The 19,684-nt window shown below is 53.8% G+C and overlaps 1 protein-coding gene across 1 annotated transcript; it reads right to left on the bottom strand.

Moving 5' to 3' along the window:
- Window positions 1-7,279: 7,279 nt before the first annotated feature.
- NPTX2 (neuronal pentraxin 2) lies at window positions 7,280-18,890 on the bottom strand. The gene is made up of 5 exons (XM_010966076.3): window positions 18,278-18,890; window positions 16,476-16,692; window positions 11,558-11,802; window positions 9,654-9,833; window positions 7,280-8,701 (listed from the first exon to the last, which is right to left on the bottom strand). The coding sequence occupies exons 1-5, from the start codon at window positions 18,701-18,703 to the stop codon at window positions 8,474-8,476; spliced, it is 1,296 nt and encodes a 431-aa protein (XP_010964378.3). The 5' UTR covers window positions 18,704-18,890; the 3' UTR covers window positions 7,280-8,473.
- Window positions 18,891-19,684: the final 794 nt, after the last annotated feature.

The raw sequence follows: 19,684 nt of genomic DNA, 5'->3' as shown, positions 1-19,684 counted from the left end.
CCATGCACTGAGTATTCACTATGTGTGGGTACTGGGTGAGCCCTTTTCTCTGGTGGTAACCAACCTCGAAGATGGCCCCAATGACCTCCACCTCTTGTATGCACGGTCTTGAGCAGACACTTCCCACATATTGCACCAGGGTTGGTCCGTGTACCTGCAGAAGGCAGCAGATGTGGTGGTATGCCATTCCTAAGATTAGGGTACAAAAGATACGGTGCACTCTCAGAATACTCCTTGTGGGAAGCCGGCTGCCATGCTGGGAGCAGCCGTTTGGACAGGCCCACCTGGTGAGGAACAGAGGCCTCCTGCCCACAGCCATATGGGGTGCCATCTTGGAAGGGCGTCCTCCAGCCCTTTAGAGAGCAGCCCAGCCAGCACCTCCATCACAACTTCACAAATGGTCCTGAGTAAGAACCACCCAGCTTCTCCTAGATTCCTGACCCACAGAAACCATGAGCTAATAAAGGCTTGTTGTCTTCAGCCGCTCAGCTTTAGAGTAATTTGTTACACGGCAACAGATGATTAACATGCTCATCTCAGTTCTTTCAGTCCTCAGAACCACTCTGTGCTGTGTAGTGATCATTGCCTCATTATATAGGCAGGAAACCGCTGCCCAGACACGTGAAATCACTGGCCCCAAGTCACCCAGAGAAGTTGTGTAGAGGAATGTGAACCTGAGCATTTGAATCCATTATAACGAGACCTCTGGATTTCCATTTACTGACAACCACAGGTTCCTACTCAGAAAGCATGTCCTCAGCCGAGGGCTTTACTCCCCAAAATGAGCCTGGAGTGGGTGCTAATCACCCTTATTTGACGGATGAGCAAACGAAGGCTCAAACAACCATGTATTGCTCAGGGTCCCTAGCTGGGGTGGAGGGTGCTCCATCATAACTCAGCCCCCTGAGGTCATTAGAGGTTGCCCTGGGGAGGCACCTCTTCAGAGCAGGGATGAACCCCAGAGTGTTCTCCCCAGTGGGGGCCCGTGTGGCCTCAGGCTCTTCTTCCCCCATCCAGGGCTGTGGGGCCCCTCCTCCACCTTCCCCAACCCCTCAGCTAGCAAAGGGCTCGCAGCCTGGAGTGATGGGAATGCAGGACTGAGGTTTCAGGAAGCAGCTATTTACTCTGGGTCTTGAATTTTAAAGAGGTTTAAAGTCCAAGTTGGACCCTCAGATCCTGGGATGCCTGTAACCATGGCAGCAACTCACTGAGCAATAGCAAATATTTGCTGAAGTAGAGAGAGCAGGTAGGGAGGGAAACAGGGAATGAGGCTTTTTCCTGGGTGCCTGCAGATGGCCTGGGGGCTATCCCCAGGGGGCACTCAGATGCCTCCAGTCCTAACTCATCTATCAGGGGCCCACCCTTCACCTCCTGGGTTTCTGCATGAAATGTACCCTCAGGACAGCATATCCAGAGCCAGATCCTGGGTGGGCCTTTCCTGCAATAATAAGTACCTTCTTTTTCTTAAGCCTCAGTTTCTTTATCTGTGAAATGGGAATAAAAAACCTGCCTGCCTTTTCAGGGATGTCATGAAGTCCAGCTGCCCTCATGAGGAATTGTCGTAAAGAACCCCTCTGGTTGGGTTCCAGGATGAAGGGCTATCAAGAGCTCCAGGCCACCCTTCACATGGCCCAGAGAAGGGCAGTGGCTTGCTCAAGGCCACACAGCAAGAGCAGAGGGGCCCAGAAACCAGCCACACAGCCCTGCTGTCATCTCAGGCCAGGAGGCTTTCCCTGACCAGCTGTCACCAGCGGAATGGTTTTGGACGACTGCCGCTGTGTGTTTCCCTGTGGACATGCTTGGGGCTTAGCCACAATCTGGGTCAGGGCCTGGGACATGCTAGGTATGTAGACAGTATCTCAGCAGCGAGAAGCCAGGAAAGCAGACTCTGCGCTGCTGGGAAGGGGTTCGGCCTTTCCTGCAGAAGCCTGAGGAAGGTACCAGGGCTCTTCCCACTGGCCATCCCCATCGCCTCAGGTTTCCTGGTTAACTGGTCCATGTGCACACCTTGATTTGTAAATAGGCCAAAAGCTGCATTTATTTTTTAGTTACATCCTAGGGAGTTAAGCTTACATCCTATTATTAAGAGAATAAGGTGTGAAGACCAAGCACACAGAATATACTAAAGGTCGGGGATTGAGTCTTGGCTTTTTTAGGAGTCTGGGGCCTCCTTTTCCCCACAGGGAATGTTCTCAGAGTCTGAATATTCTAGGAGACATTGTTCTGAAAGTTTCCTCACAGCTCTCCCCATTCTGTCTCCTATCTTTGCTGGAAGCACAAATATATTTATTTATTCCATTTCCTATTTCTTGCACTGGAAACTCTTAAAATAGAACAGGAGGTGGGGCTGTGAGGAGAGGTCCCCAGGCGGAAGCTCCTCTCTGCGGGCCTGCAGGCAGCTGGGGCTCTGCCGCCAAAGTGGTGGGGATACGGAAGCCCACCCTCCACGCCCACGCGGCACATATCTGCCCTGGGTCCAGGACACGGCGACTCTTCTGGCTAAACCCTCCGGCCACGCCACACCTGGGTTTCTCTGCTCTACCAGAGGCCTGGCTTCTAATGGGTGGCTTGGGAACCAGCTGAAATGCTGCTTCCCTGGGGAAAATGAAGGTTGTGTCTGCAACAAGCCAGTGGCCCTGGTCCTGGGAGACAGCACCTGCTGGAAAAGTGCTGGGGGTGACTCGTTTCCAAGGGCGTGACCACACTCCAGGGGCGTGGCCGCGTCTCCAGGGGCGTGGCCATCTCCAGCCCACCCCCACCATCGTTCCCCTGGCATATCCACCAGTTCAAAGCAAGGAGGGACTCCAGGGCCTCATGGAGCATGTGCCTAAAAGGACATCGGAGAGCTCCTCCCAGTCAAGCCTGTTGCCCTCCTTGGGACAAAGGTACCTCTCAGCTGGCCCACTGTCCCTACAGACAGGCAGAGTGAGTCAGCAATGGTAGACAGATCACACTCCTCCCCAGACTGGAAGCTACTGAGGACTTGTGGGACAAGGCTCCTGGAAGCCAGGCTCAGAATGTATATGGAAGTTAAAGAGACAAGGACATTAAAACAATTATTGTAACTGTTCAATATGTTTAAAAAGTTTTTCTTCTCCATATGTACAAGAGGTTAAGTGAGGCATTGTGAAATTAAAACATGTACATACACATTGGTCTCTGACACCAGTTCCTGACACAGATCTCCTAAAACCCTTGTAATTTCCTGAGTAATAGGAGCATCTGACACAGAACTGCTGAATCCCTTAAAATTTCCAGGGTGACAGGAGCATTTTTAAGATGAGGCTAATTGGGGCTGGTCACTGGAAAGACCAAGCCATGATTAGAAGCTTAAAACTTTCAGCCCCAGACCTCACTCTCTGAAGAGGGGAGAGAGGCTAGAAATGGAGTTAGTAATGCCTACATGATGAAGCGTCCATCAAAATCCCCAAAGTATGAGGTTTGGAGAGCTTCTAGGTTGGTGAACACATCCATGTGCTACGCAGGTTGTGCAACCCAACTCCGTGGAGACAGAAAGTCTCAAACTTGGGATTTTTCCAGATCTTGGCTTCTGTAGCTCTTCCTGTATCCCTTATTATATTCTTTGTAATAAACCAGTAAGTAAGTGTTTCCATGAGTTCTATGAGCCATTCTAGCAAATTATCGATCCCAAGGAGGGAGTCATCAGAACCTCAGTTTACGACCAGTCAGTCAGAAGTACAGGTGATAACCTGGGACTTGTGACTGATGTATGAAAAGGGGGAAGTCTTGTGGGACTTAGCCTTTAACTGATGCCTACTCCAAGCAGATGGTGTGAGAACTGGATTGAACTGTAGGACACATCTGGTGTCAAAAGTATTCAGTATGAGAATAAAGGAGATCAGCGACTGTTTCCTAGACAGAGAAGTAGACATCAAAACTCCTAAATTGAAATCTTAGAGCTGAAAAATACGTGAGATGAAATTAGTGGCAGATTAGAAACTGTAAAAGAAAATACTGGCGAACTTCAAGATTCAGCAATAGGAAGTATCTTAAATGACAGGAAAAAAAAAGGATAAAATGTGAAATAAACAGAGAATCAGTGAGCTGTGCAACAATTTCATGTGGTTTAATAAACATGTAATTTTAGAGAGAGGAGGAGAACAGAAAAAAAAATGTGAAGAAATAATGGCTGAAACACTTCCAGAGACAAGAAATTAAGAAGTGACTCCAGGATCCATCTTTATCAAATTGCCCAAAACCAGTGATGAAGAGAAAATATTAGAGCACCAAAGGGAAAAACGCAGTGTGTACAGAGGAGCAAAGCTATGGATGACGGCAGACCTGTTGCTGGAGACAACACAAGGGAGAAGGTGGTGCAATAACACCCTTAAAATACTGGAAGATGAAGAAAACTGTCAGTCTAGAATTCTCTAAACAGTAACAAGTAGTTTTCAAACACGAAGGTGAAATGAATACTTTCTCCAGACACACAAAAGCTGAAAAAAGAATTTATTACCGTCAGATTTATGTTACAAGAAATGTTCAAGGAAATCCTTTTGGAAAGAAGGAAAATGATCCTAGATGGAAATAAAGGAATGAAAATAATTTCATTCATGATTATTTTTATATTATGTGTACGCGTTACACATAGTCTGTTGTATACGTGGTGTCTTACAGTAAGTAAACTTTGAAGAAAATAGGTGTGGTATTTCTTGCAAGACCTGAGTCTTGAGCCAAGATACAGACCCTTCATTACCTGTGCCACTCCCTTAAGCCCAGAGAGCCAGGGTTTTGAGGCATTATTCCTCCAGGACACGCTCTCTGGTGTATGATGCTGAGTGACAAGGAAATGTCAATCTACCCACGAGCTCCAGGCTTCAGTGTTTTATTTCTGCCTGAACAGGGTTTTAAAATGTGCTCATGAATATTTGCACTGACAACTACAGAGAGCAGGACTGCTTTGTGGGGAGAAGTAAAACCACCTGGTAAATTTGCCTTTTGCTTCCTTGAGAAAACAATGAGAAGCCAGTAGCCTGTCAAGGCCAAAGTCACATAACCAAACAGGCGCAATCCTGGCCTTGACAAGCTGCCTTATCATATTGAGATTCCCAATAACAATCAAATCATTTCTGTATGACTGCCCAACACCAACCCCAGGCAGAGTCAACCGGCAACTCTTTGAGCCATCAAGGTTCAGGCCAATGGCTGGGTTGGCCCAGTCGGCAGCTGAATGTGGAGTTCAGGTCATTAAAGGAGAAGTCCCCTTGGAAAATGCCTACCCTCCGACTCTGGCCACCTACAGGCCTTCTGAGACAACTGTTGGCTTATTTGGATGAATTGTCTGTCTCTCGTAATAGACTGTGAGAAGGAGGTGCATTTTCAGCCTTCTAAATGCAACTCGCAGTAGGGTTCATAAACGCATGCTGAGTTCAGCCGGCTTGTGCACGAATACGGCTCCGACTGGTGAGGAGCCCGAGTCCGTGAAGGCTGAGCTCATCTACGCGTCTTCACCTTTCCTCTCCCAGGATGCGGGGGCTGAGCAAACGCACTGGGAGCGCCTAGAAGGCAGGGACCAGGTTTTTAACCCAAATTTTATCTCCAGCCCTGACTTCTCACAGAATCCAACTGCCCACCAGACAGCTCCACTAAAATATGTTCTAGACATCTCAGATTTATACGTTTAGGGGATTCCACCCACCCATAATCTTGCTTTTTGCCTTCCCCCATCTCCCCATCTTGGTAAATGGTATCCATCACCTTCTCTAAAACCTCATATTTTTTTCCTCTTTAGAATTGAGATGTATTTTAAATGCCATAAAATTCACCCTTAATTTTAAAGTGTACAATTCACTGATTTTTAGAAGGGTTCAGACTTTTACAATCATCACCACAATCAACTTGAGAACATTTTTGTCACCCTAGGAAGAAACTTGAGTGGGGAAACTGAGGCCACAGGTCTCCTTCAGACAGGAGGCTCGAGGCATAAAAAACTCACTGGATTTCATGGCTGATTCTTGTTTCTGCTTTGATGTCAGGAAGGGCAAGCCTCCAATAGGAGAACCAACATGCAGCAGTGATGAGATGCGTGTTTTTTCATCTTCTCACATCAGGTCAGGAAGGAGCACTTTGGTTCCATGTTCTGGTTTCAGTTTCTCCAATTGCAGGAAGGAAGTTACCTGGCTAAGCAGAGGTTCAAAGCTCTGATGCAAAGGTTTGCTCTTGGAAGAAGTAGTGCTAAAGAAGCTCGGTGCCTGGAGTGAGGAGGAAGTCAGGAAACTCCTCAGCGTCCTCCGAGGGAGATCTGAGTATCTGGCATTTTCTTCATGAAGGAGATTCAGAATACACCGCTCTCACCTAACCTCAGCACTTTGGATTCCAAAGGCCCCCAAGCAGGGAATCTGGCCTAATTTCATGTTCTACCCAACACTAATGGCTGAGTTCCTTCCAAGTCATAATGCATAACTTTGAAAATGGACTTTAGGAACCTCAGTGACCCACTGTTGATCTAGGTTTTGGGTCCCAGCTTCCATTGTGGCTTCAGTATCAAGTACACCCAGCACACAGTATCATTTGGTCCCAAGATTGGACTCTGCTCCCTTAGAATAGAAAGTTAGACATTGCCACTTGGGAAGGGGACAAACTGCAGCTGCTGAAATGGAGCAAAGATACAAAAATAGAAAGTGGTGGTGAGGGGGGCACATCTAACATTTGTGAAGGTGGGGAGAATGTTAGCACACCTACCAGGGCCAGGTGGACACACGGAGGTGGCCTGGGAAGACACATTGGCACTAGGCACCCCCAGAGCCAGAGGCCAGAAGGCAGGGGTGGGTGGAAGGGTCTTTAGAGACAGAGGCTGGCTTGGATCCCAGCTCTGCCCTTTGTCAGCTCTATGATCCAAAAGCCACTTATTAATTGTTCCACGTGTTCACGTGTAAATTGGGACGAACTCTTTCAGGGGGTTGTGAAGAGGGTTAGATGAGATGTACAGTGGCGCATACACAGAGTAGATGCCAAACAGGTGTCATGTCTGGGGCAGCAAGCTGAGGGCCACCTAGCTAGCTGGATTCCCAGTTGAGATGACAGGGACAGGCTGGGGACAGAAAGGCGTGGGGGGGGGGCATCCTCAGACTCAGCCTGGAGCTGAGAAGGGGAGAGCCCAGTCCAGCACACACCCTCCTCCAGGCATCCTCAGCTCCCCTGGGGCTGCCCACCGAGGCCAGGCCCAGACTAACCAGAGAGGCCGTCCTCCTGCTGGAGGCTGCAAAGCCCCAGCCTTTCCTGCCCTCAGCCCCCGACAAGGAGAAAGCAGACACCAAGGCATCTTCCAGTGCACTTTAATCAAAATTCCACCATCAGAAGAGTTCTGGTAGCACACAGTGTTAGGATGGGCATGTCATCTTGGTCCCACAAATGGAATTTCCACAGGTTTGCACTTCAAACACGTAAGAAAAATAAAATATATAATATTTAGCTTTATAAATTTCCCCACTTAATCACTTTATCTTCAAAATAAATTACTTCCTCTGTCCAATAAATGAAGCAGCCTGGAGTCACTAAGCAGAATGACACCCGTTTCCCGTAAAAGTTCTGGGGGAAATACTTGGGACGGTCAAATGCTTACAGGAATCAACATGAATTAAAACTAGCACGTTCCTCACGGGGGACAGGGGGACAAGACATCAAAGCTGGGAGGCTGCTATTGGCTGCTCTTCTGTTGCGGGAGAAAAATCAATTTCCCAAACGACACCGAATGCTTGTAAAAGCTGCCACTGAACGTTTGGCACCAGTGGAGAAAAGACACCTTTCAAAGCCATACCCAGCCACGATTCCACCGAAGCATCGGTCAGAGGGAGAGGTGACAGAGAGGGAGGGGCAGCCACCGTGGCCCTTCTCCGTTCCCAGTTCCTGTTCCCAGCCCCCTCTCTGGAGCCACAGACACCCCTTCACCTTGGAGAAGGCAGGGTATTGTCTGGCAGCCTGTCTTCCTCCTTAAACTCAAGAGGTCCTTGGACAGAAAGACTCACAACGTAGAGAACACCAAGAGAAAGGCCGTCCTGGGTAGGGGGCGGGTTGCTGCGTGCTCAGTTCACAGCAGGGTGCACTCAATAAACAAGGGACACGGCCACTCCAGCAGGATGAATGCACAGCCTTTGAAGGGGACAGACAGCGCACACGAGACACCAAGGATCAGAGACGGCAGGCAGGGCTGGGGTGCACTAGCATTTACAGGGTATCTGAACTGGGCCTCAAGAACAACAGTCCCCCATAGCTGGTCAGAAATCTGCCCACCTGCAGTTCAGCGCTTCTTCTCCCCCCAAACCAAAAAATCTTGGTTAGGAACAAATAAGCTGGTGACCGAAGCTGCCACAGAACCTCAGTCTTAGAGATGTCCTGGGAATGGGCTTTGGGGGCCCCAGCCCACTGTGGCAGGAGCTTTATACACAGTTCCACTGGGGGAGCAAGGGGAATGGCCCGATCCCCACCCCCTGACCCCAGAGAGAGGAGAAGGCAGCTACAAGTCAAGGAGACGCTCCTCGCAGGTCTCCACTGGCCACTTCGAAGCCCCTCCAAACACATCGACGTTGTTGTCCACCCAGGGGATGACGTTGCCCGGCATGTTTGTGGAGCAGTTGGCGATGTTGATGATTTCTTGTACGCGGAGGACGCGGTCCCAGATGTTGAACTGGCTGAGCTCCCCGACAAAGGCCTGTGTGGCATCAAACCTGCCCCCAACCGTGTCCTGGGAAAGGGGAACAGACTGCATCGGGACAGGCTCGAAAGCAAACGTGGCTGCTACCTCTCCCAGCGCGTGACGGGCTTCCAGGGGAAGGATGCCAGCTTGGGCAGGAGATGGGGCCTGGGGCATTTTCCTGACTCGGACCACATGTGCTGACCACGGATTCCTGGCAGTTCCAAAGCACGCCAGTCCTGGGAGATGGCTTGACTCAAAACACCCCACTTTACGCACGGGAAACTGAGCAGGGAGATACTTGCCCAAAGCCCCAGAGCTAGGATGAGACCAGGTCTCTCAGCTCCCAGCCCCTCCCGGGGAGAAGTACCAGGGAAGTGACGGGGGAGGGGGCTGAGGGCCCAGACTCCAGGACCCCAGAGGACCTGGCGTCTACTCCCTCGCCTTCCAGCAGTAAATCTCAAACACAGATTGAAATGAGGACTCTTATCTGCCTGAAGGCAGACAGCCGACTTAGACTTCCTCCCCCTTGAAGGCCAGTTCTCTGAGGGCAGCCTCTGAGGTCTTGTTTCCCATCTCCCTGACAGGCGTTGCTCTCCAAGAGCCCTCGCTGGGGAATCAGGGTCTTGACCCAGAGCCGACAGCTGCTGGAAGATGCCAATGCCAGCCAGCGGCCGGCATCCTGAGTCAATACTGGCAGAGGCCAAACAGCCGGAGAGATGGCCCAGGGTTGTGACTCCAGGGACACTCCTGCTCACTTGTGTTGGATGGACTCTGTTCTGGGATCTGTCTGAACCCACCACACCGGCCTGGTCCCTGCCAGGAAGAGCAGGACATGCCCACACCCTGCCCTCAGCCCCTCAGGCCACAGGGCAGCACGGGCGGAGCAGCAGGGTCCGGCAGGCAGACAGCTGGGCAGGCTCCGGCCCTGTGCTACCGCCGGGCAGCCATTCCCCCCAGCATCCCTGGGAAGGTGCCCATCTCGTGCCCCGTCTGCACCCACCTGCTCCTGCCCGAGGATCAGCACACCCCCTGGCTTGATGGGGTGCCATGGAGCCAGGTTCTCCCCGGTGCCGAGCTTCTCCCCATCCTGGAAGGCCTCCCACATGCCGTCCCGTGTCGTCCAGGTGACACAGATGTGGTGCCACTTGCCGTCACTGATGAACAGGGGCAGCTGTGCGACCTGTGGGAGCAACGGGCAGATGAGGGTCCCCTTGGGGTTCCCAGGAGTCTGACCTGCGGGGACCGGAGGCCCTGGGCCCACTGCTGCTCCCATCATGGGGGTTCCCTCCTGATCCCCTTCTCTGCTCTGTGGGTTACATGCCCACCCTGCCCAGCTCGAGAGACCCTTGGGCTGGAGACATCATGTGTGTCACAGACTCTGAAGAGGAACAGGGGCAGCCTGGGTACAAGCCTCTGGCCCCAGGGTGGCCCTGCTTTCAACTGGACACCCTCGGACCCTGACTTGGCTGAGGGTCCAGGATACTGTGCAGACCAGGCAGAACAGCCCTTGCCCCCAACACCCCTGAACACCCCTCGCTGGAGAACCCAAAGGGAAGTCAGGGCTCTACTGCGCCAACTTCTTTGGGAAACAGTCAGGAGAGGCATCTGCACTCTGCAGGCAAGGTCCCAACTGCCATCGTGGCACCCGGGGATCTGCACATGTGCGTGTCCTCCCAAGCAGAGCATCTATGACCATGTGCGAATGTTGGGTGGGATGCACACAGAATGAGAGGGAGGGCCTTTCCGACCCGCACCATCTCTACAGAGCAGCTTGACTCCGAGCATCGTGTTGCTACCGCTGGTGTCCTAGCAACCCGGAGCTTCCTCCCAGGAATTGGCTGTTTACATGACATCTAAACCGAGAGGAAAACAAGGCTCTCGGCCCTGCCGTTCAAGGGCGTTAGTTAGAACAATTAATCCCCAGCTCAGGGACGTGGTCACTCCTGGAAGAAGCCCAGCAGGTGGACTCCACAGCGCTTCCCACTTAAATAAACTCTACCAAGGGCGGTTCAGTAAAGACAGACTGAGTGGGGGGCCAGTGCCTGGTGCACACGCCTGGGGTTCCGGCAGCCAGGGGGTTGGTGCAGCCACTCAACACTCAGCTCCAGCAACGAGGATGTGAGGATGCATTCTGGGTAACATGGAGCCTGACTTAAGTTTAAGTGAGGCTGCTGGAGGGTCCCACAGATGCCAGAGCCAATCTCTTGAGGAGACCACGTCCCAGAACATCTAAACAAGCCAGTCTGTTAAAAAGGGACATTTGGTCTGGGAAAGGCAGGACTGGGGGAACAGGGAACAGATTAATGGTTGCTGTGGGATGGGACAGGGGCAGGAGGTGACCACAAAGGGGAATAAGAAATTTGGGGGGACGATAGAACTGTTTTGTATTTTAGTTGTGATGGTTACATAACTGTATGTTTGTCAAATCTGGCTGAACTGTACACTAAAAAGTGTAAATTTTACTGTATGTAAATATATTTCAATAATCCCTCCTCCAAAAAAAGAGATGCTCATGAGAAATATCACACACTCACAGAGACACACGCACACACATACTCTCCCCTCACTGGTGCAGCCCTGGGGAACACCCCTCCCTGACCAGCCTAAGGGCCCGTGACAGTTCAGACTGGCACACAGAGACCCCAGCTCATTCTGTTTCTTCCGTGGCCTCTGTGCCTGGACCCTCTGCTGCTTCTTGGCTGGACTCACAGCTTGGATCTCCACAAGCTGCCTGTTCCCTGTTCCTTACCAATCACCTGCCCCCAGTGGAACTGAATCAGGGCAAAACCATCCCCATTACGAGGAGGACAGCCCCGCGGCCAGACATGGGACCCCCTGCAACACCAACCTTGGCCGCCACCGGGATGTGGGAGGCGGGAGGTGGGAGGTGGGAGGCAGCCTCACCTTGTCATTGATGAGCAGCTCGATGGGGTTGTTGCCCCATTCTATCAGCACAATCTCGTTGGCCTGCCCGGGCACCGCGTAAGAGAAGGGGGTGCCGATGCCCGGCGAGGCGCTGGACCGCAGCCACAGGCAGATGGTGAAGGCATACAGCTCGGGCAGCGTCTTCTTGATCTTGCCGTACAGGTAGTTCGTGCGGAGGGGGAGGGACACTTTGAACGCATCAGGCGACTTGAACGCACTGTTGCCTGCCGGAGGGAAAGAGGGGCCGACAGCATGTGAGCCCACCTCTTCCCCCCAGCAACCAGCACAGCCCAGAGTGGCAGCCCTCCTGGACCCTCACCCAAGCAGCGGGGCACAGGATACTGCCCGGACACTGTTCAAGGTGCTGAAACTCCAGTGGGAAACAGGCACATCCTTGCTCTTGGAAGCTTGAGGAAGCGGGTAGGGGCAAGCTGGATTTAATTTTCTGGTTAAATCAAGCCAGAAAACCCTTCTTCGGCCAAGTCCTGTTGACTCAGCTGTTTCCTTGAAATCTCGGCCTCTTCAGCTCAGCTTGGCCAGGGGCCCACCAGACTTGGGCTCGGAGGCAGGAAGTCTCACAGGGACCTAGGCCCTCTATAGACTGAGTCCATGTACTTCCAGCCCTGAAGAATCACCACTGCCGAGGTGAAGGGGTCAGGTGTCCGTGACCTGGCACTACAACTTAACTCAGAAGCGCTTTTGGACTAAATCCTGGACATGAACAGCTTTGTTCACGATTTGCCTTCAACCGTCTCCTGCGGTTTGGAACAGTGTGGGGCAGAAGCAACCTTCCCCGCTGAGGTGAACTCACCTGGCTGGAGCCTTGACCCTTCGGGGCCTGCCGGGGCTGGTGAGAAGCCCTGGGCTGTCCCCGTGTAAATGGTGCTTCTAAAGCCTTTTGAAAACAACTGGTGCTCTTAAATGGGTCTCAGTCACTTTGAATACAATTTTGATTTAAGCTTGAAATTAACAACAACAAAAATAAACACACAGAAGGCAAGCCTCTGTCTGCTTATCGCTGATCCCAAAGTTTGCAGGGGACCGCTGACTCCATGAGCTGTCCCAGCAAAAGTGTCCCTCTTATTTAGGGACCAGATGCTGTCAGAGAAGGAGCCTCAGCACACTTCCCTCATTCAACAAGAATTTACTAAGCACACAGGAGAGGCCAGATGGTCCCCCTCGTCGTCAAACACAGGCAGGCTCTCCCGGCCCGAAGCCAAATTGCCTTTGTCACTAGTAGACTAAATTGGTCCCTTCCTTGCCCTTTCCGGAGAACAGAAGCCAGAATGCATAGACCTTTCTCCATCACCATCCCCCAAACTCACTTTCTGCCACAGTACGTAATATGTGAGAGCAGCTCTTCGGAGCCATGGTTCACACCTACCTAAGGACCTTCTGCAAAGAAGGCAGCAGGGCTCTGCATCACCTTTCCAACGTCCCTGGAACATGCAGCAGCAAAATACTAGACACCGGGCTTCACGTGTAGTATCTGCTCCTATCTGCTGACTGCGCAGTCTTGCCCAGTCCATCCTGACCCACTAAGGCTGTGGAGCACCGGCTGAGGGCAGCGCCAGGCCGGAGCGGAGGCTGAGATGGGCCCCACAGGAGGCTGAAGCAGAGCTGAGAGAGAACCAGGAAGCCCCAAGCCCCCAGTTTTGCATGTTGCACAGTGGAGGCACTGAGGCTCAGAGAAGTGAGGTGACTTAGCCCAGGTCACACAGCCAGCAAATGACAGAGCTGGGAACTGAAGTCCCTCTTTCCACGACATGCAGCTGCTAGTATTTAATCTGCAAATGCCCATGTTTTCACAAGACATGATTATCTAATAGTGAGAGAAGGCCTCTCTCCCTGCAGGTGGGCAGGCTTACTGATTTAATAAGGCTCGGTGCTGGGAATGTCATTACCTTGATGACAACCGATAGGTTTCATCAGAGCTGGGGGAGCCAAGGGGCAAAGGCGAAGCCTCTACCCTGAAAGCAGGTGCCCTCTATTTATATAAAACAGCTTGGAGGTTCAGAGGAAACTTAGTTAAAACCAATTAAGGAATTAAAAGGCCTGGCCAATAAATCAGAGACTGCAGGTGGCAGACAAGCTAAGGAGGGGGGCAGCCTGGGGCCAAAGAGAGACAGGTTCTAATGTTTACTTCAGCCCTGAGCTGGGCTCTGCCTGCTTTGCCAGCCCAGAGTCTGGGGCCCCCACAGATGAGCAAGTCTCAAAATAAAGAAAAAGAGCACCCTGGGGACCTGGCCACCAGAGCATTCACGTGCAGGACTGGACGCTCACCACTGAGCTGGGAGGAGCCTCTCTTCCAGCGCAGCTGGAGCTCACTTGCCACTCCAGGGTGCAGCCTCCAGGACTCTGGTCCTTGGGAGTCACCTCTAACCTCAACCCCAGCTCTGCAATCTGTTGGCCACAGGAATGCGGGTATCACTCAGCTCTCTGACTCAGTCCCCAGCTATGACAAAATCCTATCTCACTGGGTTATTGCAGGGGTTACAGAAGATACTGAGTGTGGAGCTCACAGCCCCATGTCTGGCCCAGAACAGGCCCTTAGTGGGCAGGGGATGATGGACTGAAGGCCAGAGTCTCCCAAAGCCCCCCACTTTGCATGTGGTCGAGGTCCGTCTTCTCTGGGCTTAGCAAGATGCTTCTAAGGAACAGGGTGTGTTTTCCACTCCTGGTATATTTGGGGCTGGAGCTGACACAGCCCTTCACACTTGTCACATGGGACAGATATAAACTCATAACTGCCCAGAAGACAAAACCGTCAGCAAATGATCGCTTTCCGCGAAGGCTCATCCCAGGACTGGGTGGAGCACACAGATGCTAGAGTTCTTGTGGTGGGGTCAAAAGGCAGGGGTCAGCAAAAGCTGAGCTGCTGCTCAGTGCCAGGCCCTGGGGGCTCTGTGAGAACAGCCAGCCAGGGCCATGCCCTTGCGGAGTCCAGCTCTAGATGGGACGCAGACCTCCCGTCTGTGCCAGATGAGCCCTGAGGTCTTCCCATAGCACGTACGAGCATGTGTGCAGGAATCAGGCCGGCTGGGCGAGGCCTGACTGTTGCTTCCTGGCTGTGAACAGACAGGCTAAGGATGGGGAGGAGAGTCACAAAGTGGCGGCTCATGTGTGGCCAAAGCCATGATGAAGGACCTCAGAGGAAGCCAAGTGAAACTCACAGTCAGCCTAGAGTCACATACCAAGATGGGGAGGGTGGGATTACGTGACTGCTGCTGCTCACCAGCCGGTGGCCCACCTCGGGTCCCTCTTCCCCAATGACACATCTGGCTGAGAACCTCGGAACACTCTTCTCGTCTAGGAAACGGGTCCTGTCTCCACGCTGTAACTCAGTGAGCTTCTGTTAACCCACTTCTACTAACCCACCTCCTTGCAGGTACTCGGCCACTGCACCAAGCGAGATACACAGCCACCAAGGTCTCTGGTAAAGCCCTCCCCTCATTCGACAGCCACCCCCTTCAAGTCACAGAATGACTGTGGTGTCCCTCCTCCCTCGGCCTGCGGGTCCCAGGCCCCATGGGGGTGAGGCTGGGCTGGGGAAGGCAAGCCACCCTCCCAGCCCTGACGCCGCCTCCCTCCGGTCCGGCCCTGTGCCACAGGCCTGCGCTGCCGCGCTCTGCCTTTGCGGGAGGCTCTTGAGACCTGCTGAACGTCCTGAGGTCGCCCAGCAGCAGTGCTGAGGCAGAGGACTTTTTTTTTTTTAACTCAAGAATCCAAATGTAATAATAAGGGGAAGGAAGGAAGGAAGAAGAGACTTTTCGGAGGAAGAGAACAGGAAAGGGATGCCGGAGACCTGTGCCTCCTGGGACGCTGCAGTGAAAGCGACTAAAGAAAATGAAAGGGAAACACCATGCCCCTGGGCGAGCCCATCTGGCCCTGCTGAGCCCATGTCGCTGAAAGAGTACCTGGACATTCTGCTACTGGACACTCACCTGCCTGTCCATAAACCCGAATAATGAGAAAATGCCTTTGTCAGGTTAGTGCATCTACAAAGCTTAGAATCCGACACCTTCTACCAGCAGACCTAAAACTTCACACCCAGAGCACCCTGAATGATCTAGGGCCCTTGATCCCTCCCCTTCCTGTCTCCTGTGCGAGAAACTCACCCACCAGAACGTGAGCAGAGAGGAGAAAGATACCCAGGATCTGCTGCAAGGTCTCATTAGGAAGGGACTGAAATGCCCACGTGGCTGGAGGTCAGGGATTAGGTTGTTTGTCCAAGCTGGTCCTGAGTGGGCTGCTTTTCCACGGACAATGCGAGTGGGGCTGGGGGCGGGATTAATCCCCGAGACGGTTATTGTCAGTCACCTTACTGTTTGCTCAAACAGCCACGAACCATCTCTACCTAGTGCTACAATCACTGCTAACATTGAGGTCTGACTACAGGTGACGAAAACCAGGCCACTCCCAGCAGCATCAGCCCCCTCCATCTCTCCCAAGTCCCTGACAAGCGCCAACAAGGCCAAGTCAGCTCATCTGTGGGGGAGAAACCCTAACTCTGTGCACCATGAGATGACTCAGGTTGAAAAAGCAACACGTCGTCAGAGAAGCGAGAGGCAGAAGGCAGAGGGGGACTGCTGCTCGGGTGGTACGGAGCAGGTGGTTTTCTGCAGCTGGGGCTGTGGGTTCCAAGGTGACAGAAGAGCAGCCTTGGAGCCCAGCAAACTCGAGAGAAGAACCGCTGCCCAGGGTCAGCAGGAAGGGGTCTGGGGGTGACCACTCCTTGGGGGCCCAAGTGGCCTCTGTCAATGGGCAAGACAGTTGTGCTGCTGGTCCCTTCCTGCCTGCTCTCCGCTGCTCTGACCGGCTCCCCTTACAGACAGTGGGTTGGGGGGCCAGATGGACATCAGCCAGAGGGCAACAGACACACCAGCGCAGCACTCACCTCGCTCCAGCTCGGTCACCCTCTGCAGCAGCGCATTCAGGGCACTCTCGGTCTTCTGCCGGTGAGCCGAGGTCTCGTTGTGGAGCAGGGACTTCTCATCCTCCAGCTCGGCCACCTTGCGCAGCAGCTGCCTCTCCAGCTCCCCCAGCCGCCGCTGGAGCACCTCCCGAAAGTCCCCGGGCAGCGCCGCGGTAGACACGTTCACTCGGAGCTGGTGCTTTTGGGGGAGGGGGCGGACACAAGAGGGAGAAATATTAAGGCCCATTAAAGAGAAATTGTGCAATGTAGCTCTAATGGCCCTATCACACAGGGAGACGCTTCCAATATGGGAGTATTAAATCATGCCAATGGCAGGAAGGAGAGCATTGCGCTGATGCTTTTTTTTTTTTTTTTGGTATGGAGAGGATTTCAAAGTCAGATAAGAATTACTTTGAAATTTGAAACTTGGGAATCTCATTTCTCCTCTCAGAAAGCTGTTTTTCTCCTCTTACTAAAAAGTCAAAAATTTAACCAATATCTATCGTTCTCAAGACTAAGACACAGCTAGGATTTAAAAAAAAAAAAAAGTTAATCAAACGGTCCTCAAAGCTGATGAGCTTACATCTAGCAACGAAAGCAGCCCCCAAGTTCCACTATGGCACAAAGGTACCTGACTACACTTGCAGAGATGTTACTGGAAAATGAGAACTCTAAACCATGGGGACTACTCTGAATTCCAGGAATGTTTGCTTTTAATGCTGTTTCTAAACCCTCGCTTTCTGTTTCTTTTACTCCTCTACCATTTTGTTGGTTCTGGAGGCAGCCTAACACTGCCTAGCCATGAGTCTTTGGCAAGCTATTTACCCCTCTAAGGGTTCCAAATTGTAAAATGCAGATTATACGATCTGCCTCAGCAGGATTGTTGCACGGGTTAAAATTAGACAATATGCCTGTCGCACATTTAGTGTTCCAGAAATGTTAGCTGTTATTAACCATAATGAATGGAGGGATATACAGATGCTGGAAATACTGTATTTAGCCATCATGCCACAGGAAATTCTCAAATAATTTTGCAGTTAATTACCACCTGTAATTGAAACCTACTTTCGCTACGAAGTATTTTGGTAAACGTGTGTAACAGAAACATCCACACTTCTTAAACAGGGAGGAAAGTAAAGACAGAAATTAAATGAAGATTTCTCTCTCTCTCAAAGTTCTAAACTGCATAGCCTTCCAAGACAGAAGGGAATAAGGTCCCTTCCCCCAAAGCAATCGAGAAGGGCACCTTAGATCTGTGCAATTTTGCGACAGAATATTTTTGAAGTTAACCAGGTTTCCCTCAAGGCGCGCCCGGTGTGGCTGGTGACCCTCCCGCCTTAGCCTCCCGTCGAGACCCCAGGGCCTCCTCCTGCTCTGGTCCAGTTCAACCCGATTTATAAAAGGAAACACCGGATGCCCAGGACTGCCGACTTCAAGTGGCAGCCTCAGGTCATCCGACACAAGCTCTACACGAGAGGAAAGAGAAGAGGCTGTCCCGGTTCTCCAGATAGGACCTCGGGAAGTGAATGGCTCCAGGGCGGGCAGTCCTGGCGCGCTGGGGGATTTAACCCTTTCCTTCCAGCAAGGAGTGGAGAGGAGGGATGCGAGCTATGCAAGTAAGTTCCGGATCTGGACAGAGAACGCCCCTGACCCCAAACCCAGCTGCTCTGCGTCCGAGAGGGTCCCAGCAGCTGCGTCCCGCACAGCCTGGCGGGCAGGACGACGTGCCCCTCCTCTGTCACACGCCTCGGGGGCGTCCCCCCTGGGCCCTCACGCCCCGCTACCTCGAGGCTCTCCAGGCGGTCCTTGAGGGTCTGCAGAGAGCGGCTGAGCTGTTCCACGACGTGGCCGGGGTCCCGCGGCAGGTCGCCCATGGTGTCCTTGCCCGTGCCCACCTTGCCCGGCGCCTTGCCCCCCGCCAGCCCCTCGCAGCGCGCCAGTTTGGCAGTGAGCTCGCGGATGGCCTCGCGCTGCGCGCCCAGCGTCTCCTTCTGCTGCACGACGGTCTCACGCAGCTGCAGCACCGCGGCCCGTAGCTCCTCCTCGGGGCTCAGCGCGCCGCCCTGCATGGGCATCGCGGGCAGCGGACAACCGGCGTGCGCCGCCTCTGGGGGCAACGCCGTACACACGAAGCGGTTGCCGGGAGCCGGGCCGTCCTGGGCCCCAGCGGCCACGGCGAGCGCCAGGCCGGCGGCCAGCAGAGCCAGCATCCCGCTGCCGCCGCGCTCACTCCAGCAATCGCCTGCAACCCGGTAAGCAGGTACCGTCGGGGCGCGCGGCGGGGGCGCCTGCGCGGAAGGCTGCGGCCAGGCGCGCCGCTCGAGGGCAGCGTAAGCGCGGTAGCCTGTGGAGCCAACAGCCGTCGCGCAGCCCTCACTTTCCGCCTGACTCTGCGCTCTGGCAGAGCCCGACCGGCGCGCCCTTTCTTAAGCTGGAGGGGCGGGGGCACCGGCGCGTGGGGCGCAGCGCCGCGAGCTCTGATTGGCCCGGCTTGGAGCGCGTCACGCAGTGGGCGGGGCAGGGCGCCTCCTCTCAGCTCCGCGGACCCACGGGCGGGAGCGTGGGCCGGAGCGGGGAGCGCGAGCGCGAGCGCGGGGCCCCGGGGCCCTCAGGAAGGGAGGGCTGAGGTAAAAAAGGCCTTCGGATGCCTTCGGGAGCCCCAACCAACGTGCCCAGGCGCCCCTCGGACCCGCCTGGGGACGCGAGCGTCGCGGGCTGTGGAGAAGCCAAAAGCCCCCAGTGCCCCGGCGTCCCCGGGCGCCAGGCCTGGCCCAGCGGTCGCGGCGGCCCCAGGGCAGGGGCGGCCCCCATTGGACAAGTGAGGAAAGTGAGGAGGCGCCTCAGGGGGACTCGAACCCAGGGCTGCCGTCGCCACCCACCCGCGGACGGCGTGGGCCGCCTCGTCAGGGCCGCAGTCACCTCACCCTGAAGGCGGGAAGGAGACCCACGACGGCCTCCTCCGGGACGCCGGCACCCCCCACTCCCCGGACGCCCTCCGTAGCCGGTGCAGGTCCACCTCTTGGAAAGAATTCTCAGGTCCTTGGGGACCAGAAACAGGCTCCAGATGCCAACGGCGAGGAGGGGACACCCACACACTCTCGCGCCAGGTTGCCTCCAGCCAGGGGCGTGGAGTGGGCCGGAGCCACGAGGCCCTGCACGGAGCTCTCCCGTGGGGGCCCAGCGACAGCCCA

This window comes from Camelus bactrianus, chromosome 18 (assembly GCF_048773025.1).
Source record: "Camelus bactrianus isolate YW-2024 breed Bactrian camel chromosome 18, ASM4877302v1, whole genome shotgun sequence".
Taxonomy (NCBI): domain Eukaryota; kingdom Metazoa; phylum Chordata; class Mammalia; order Artiodactyla; family Camelidae; genus Camelus; species Camelus bactrianus.
This window is presented reverse-complemented; position numbering and strand designations above follow the sequence as displayed.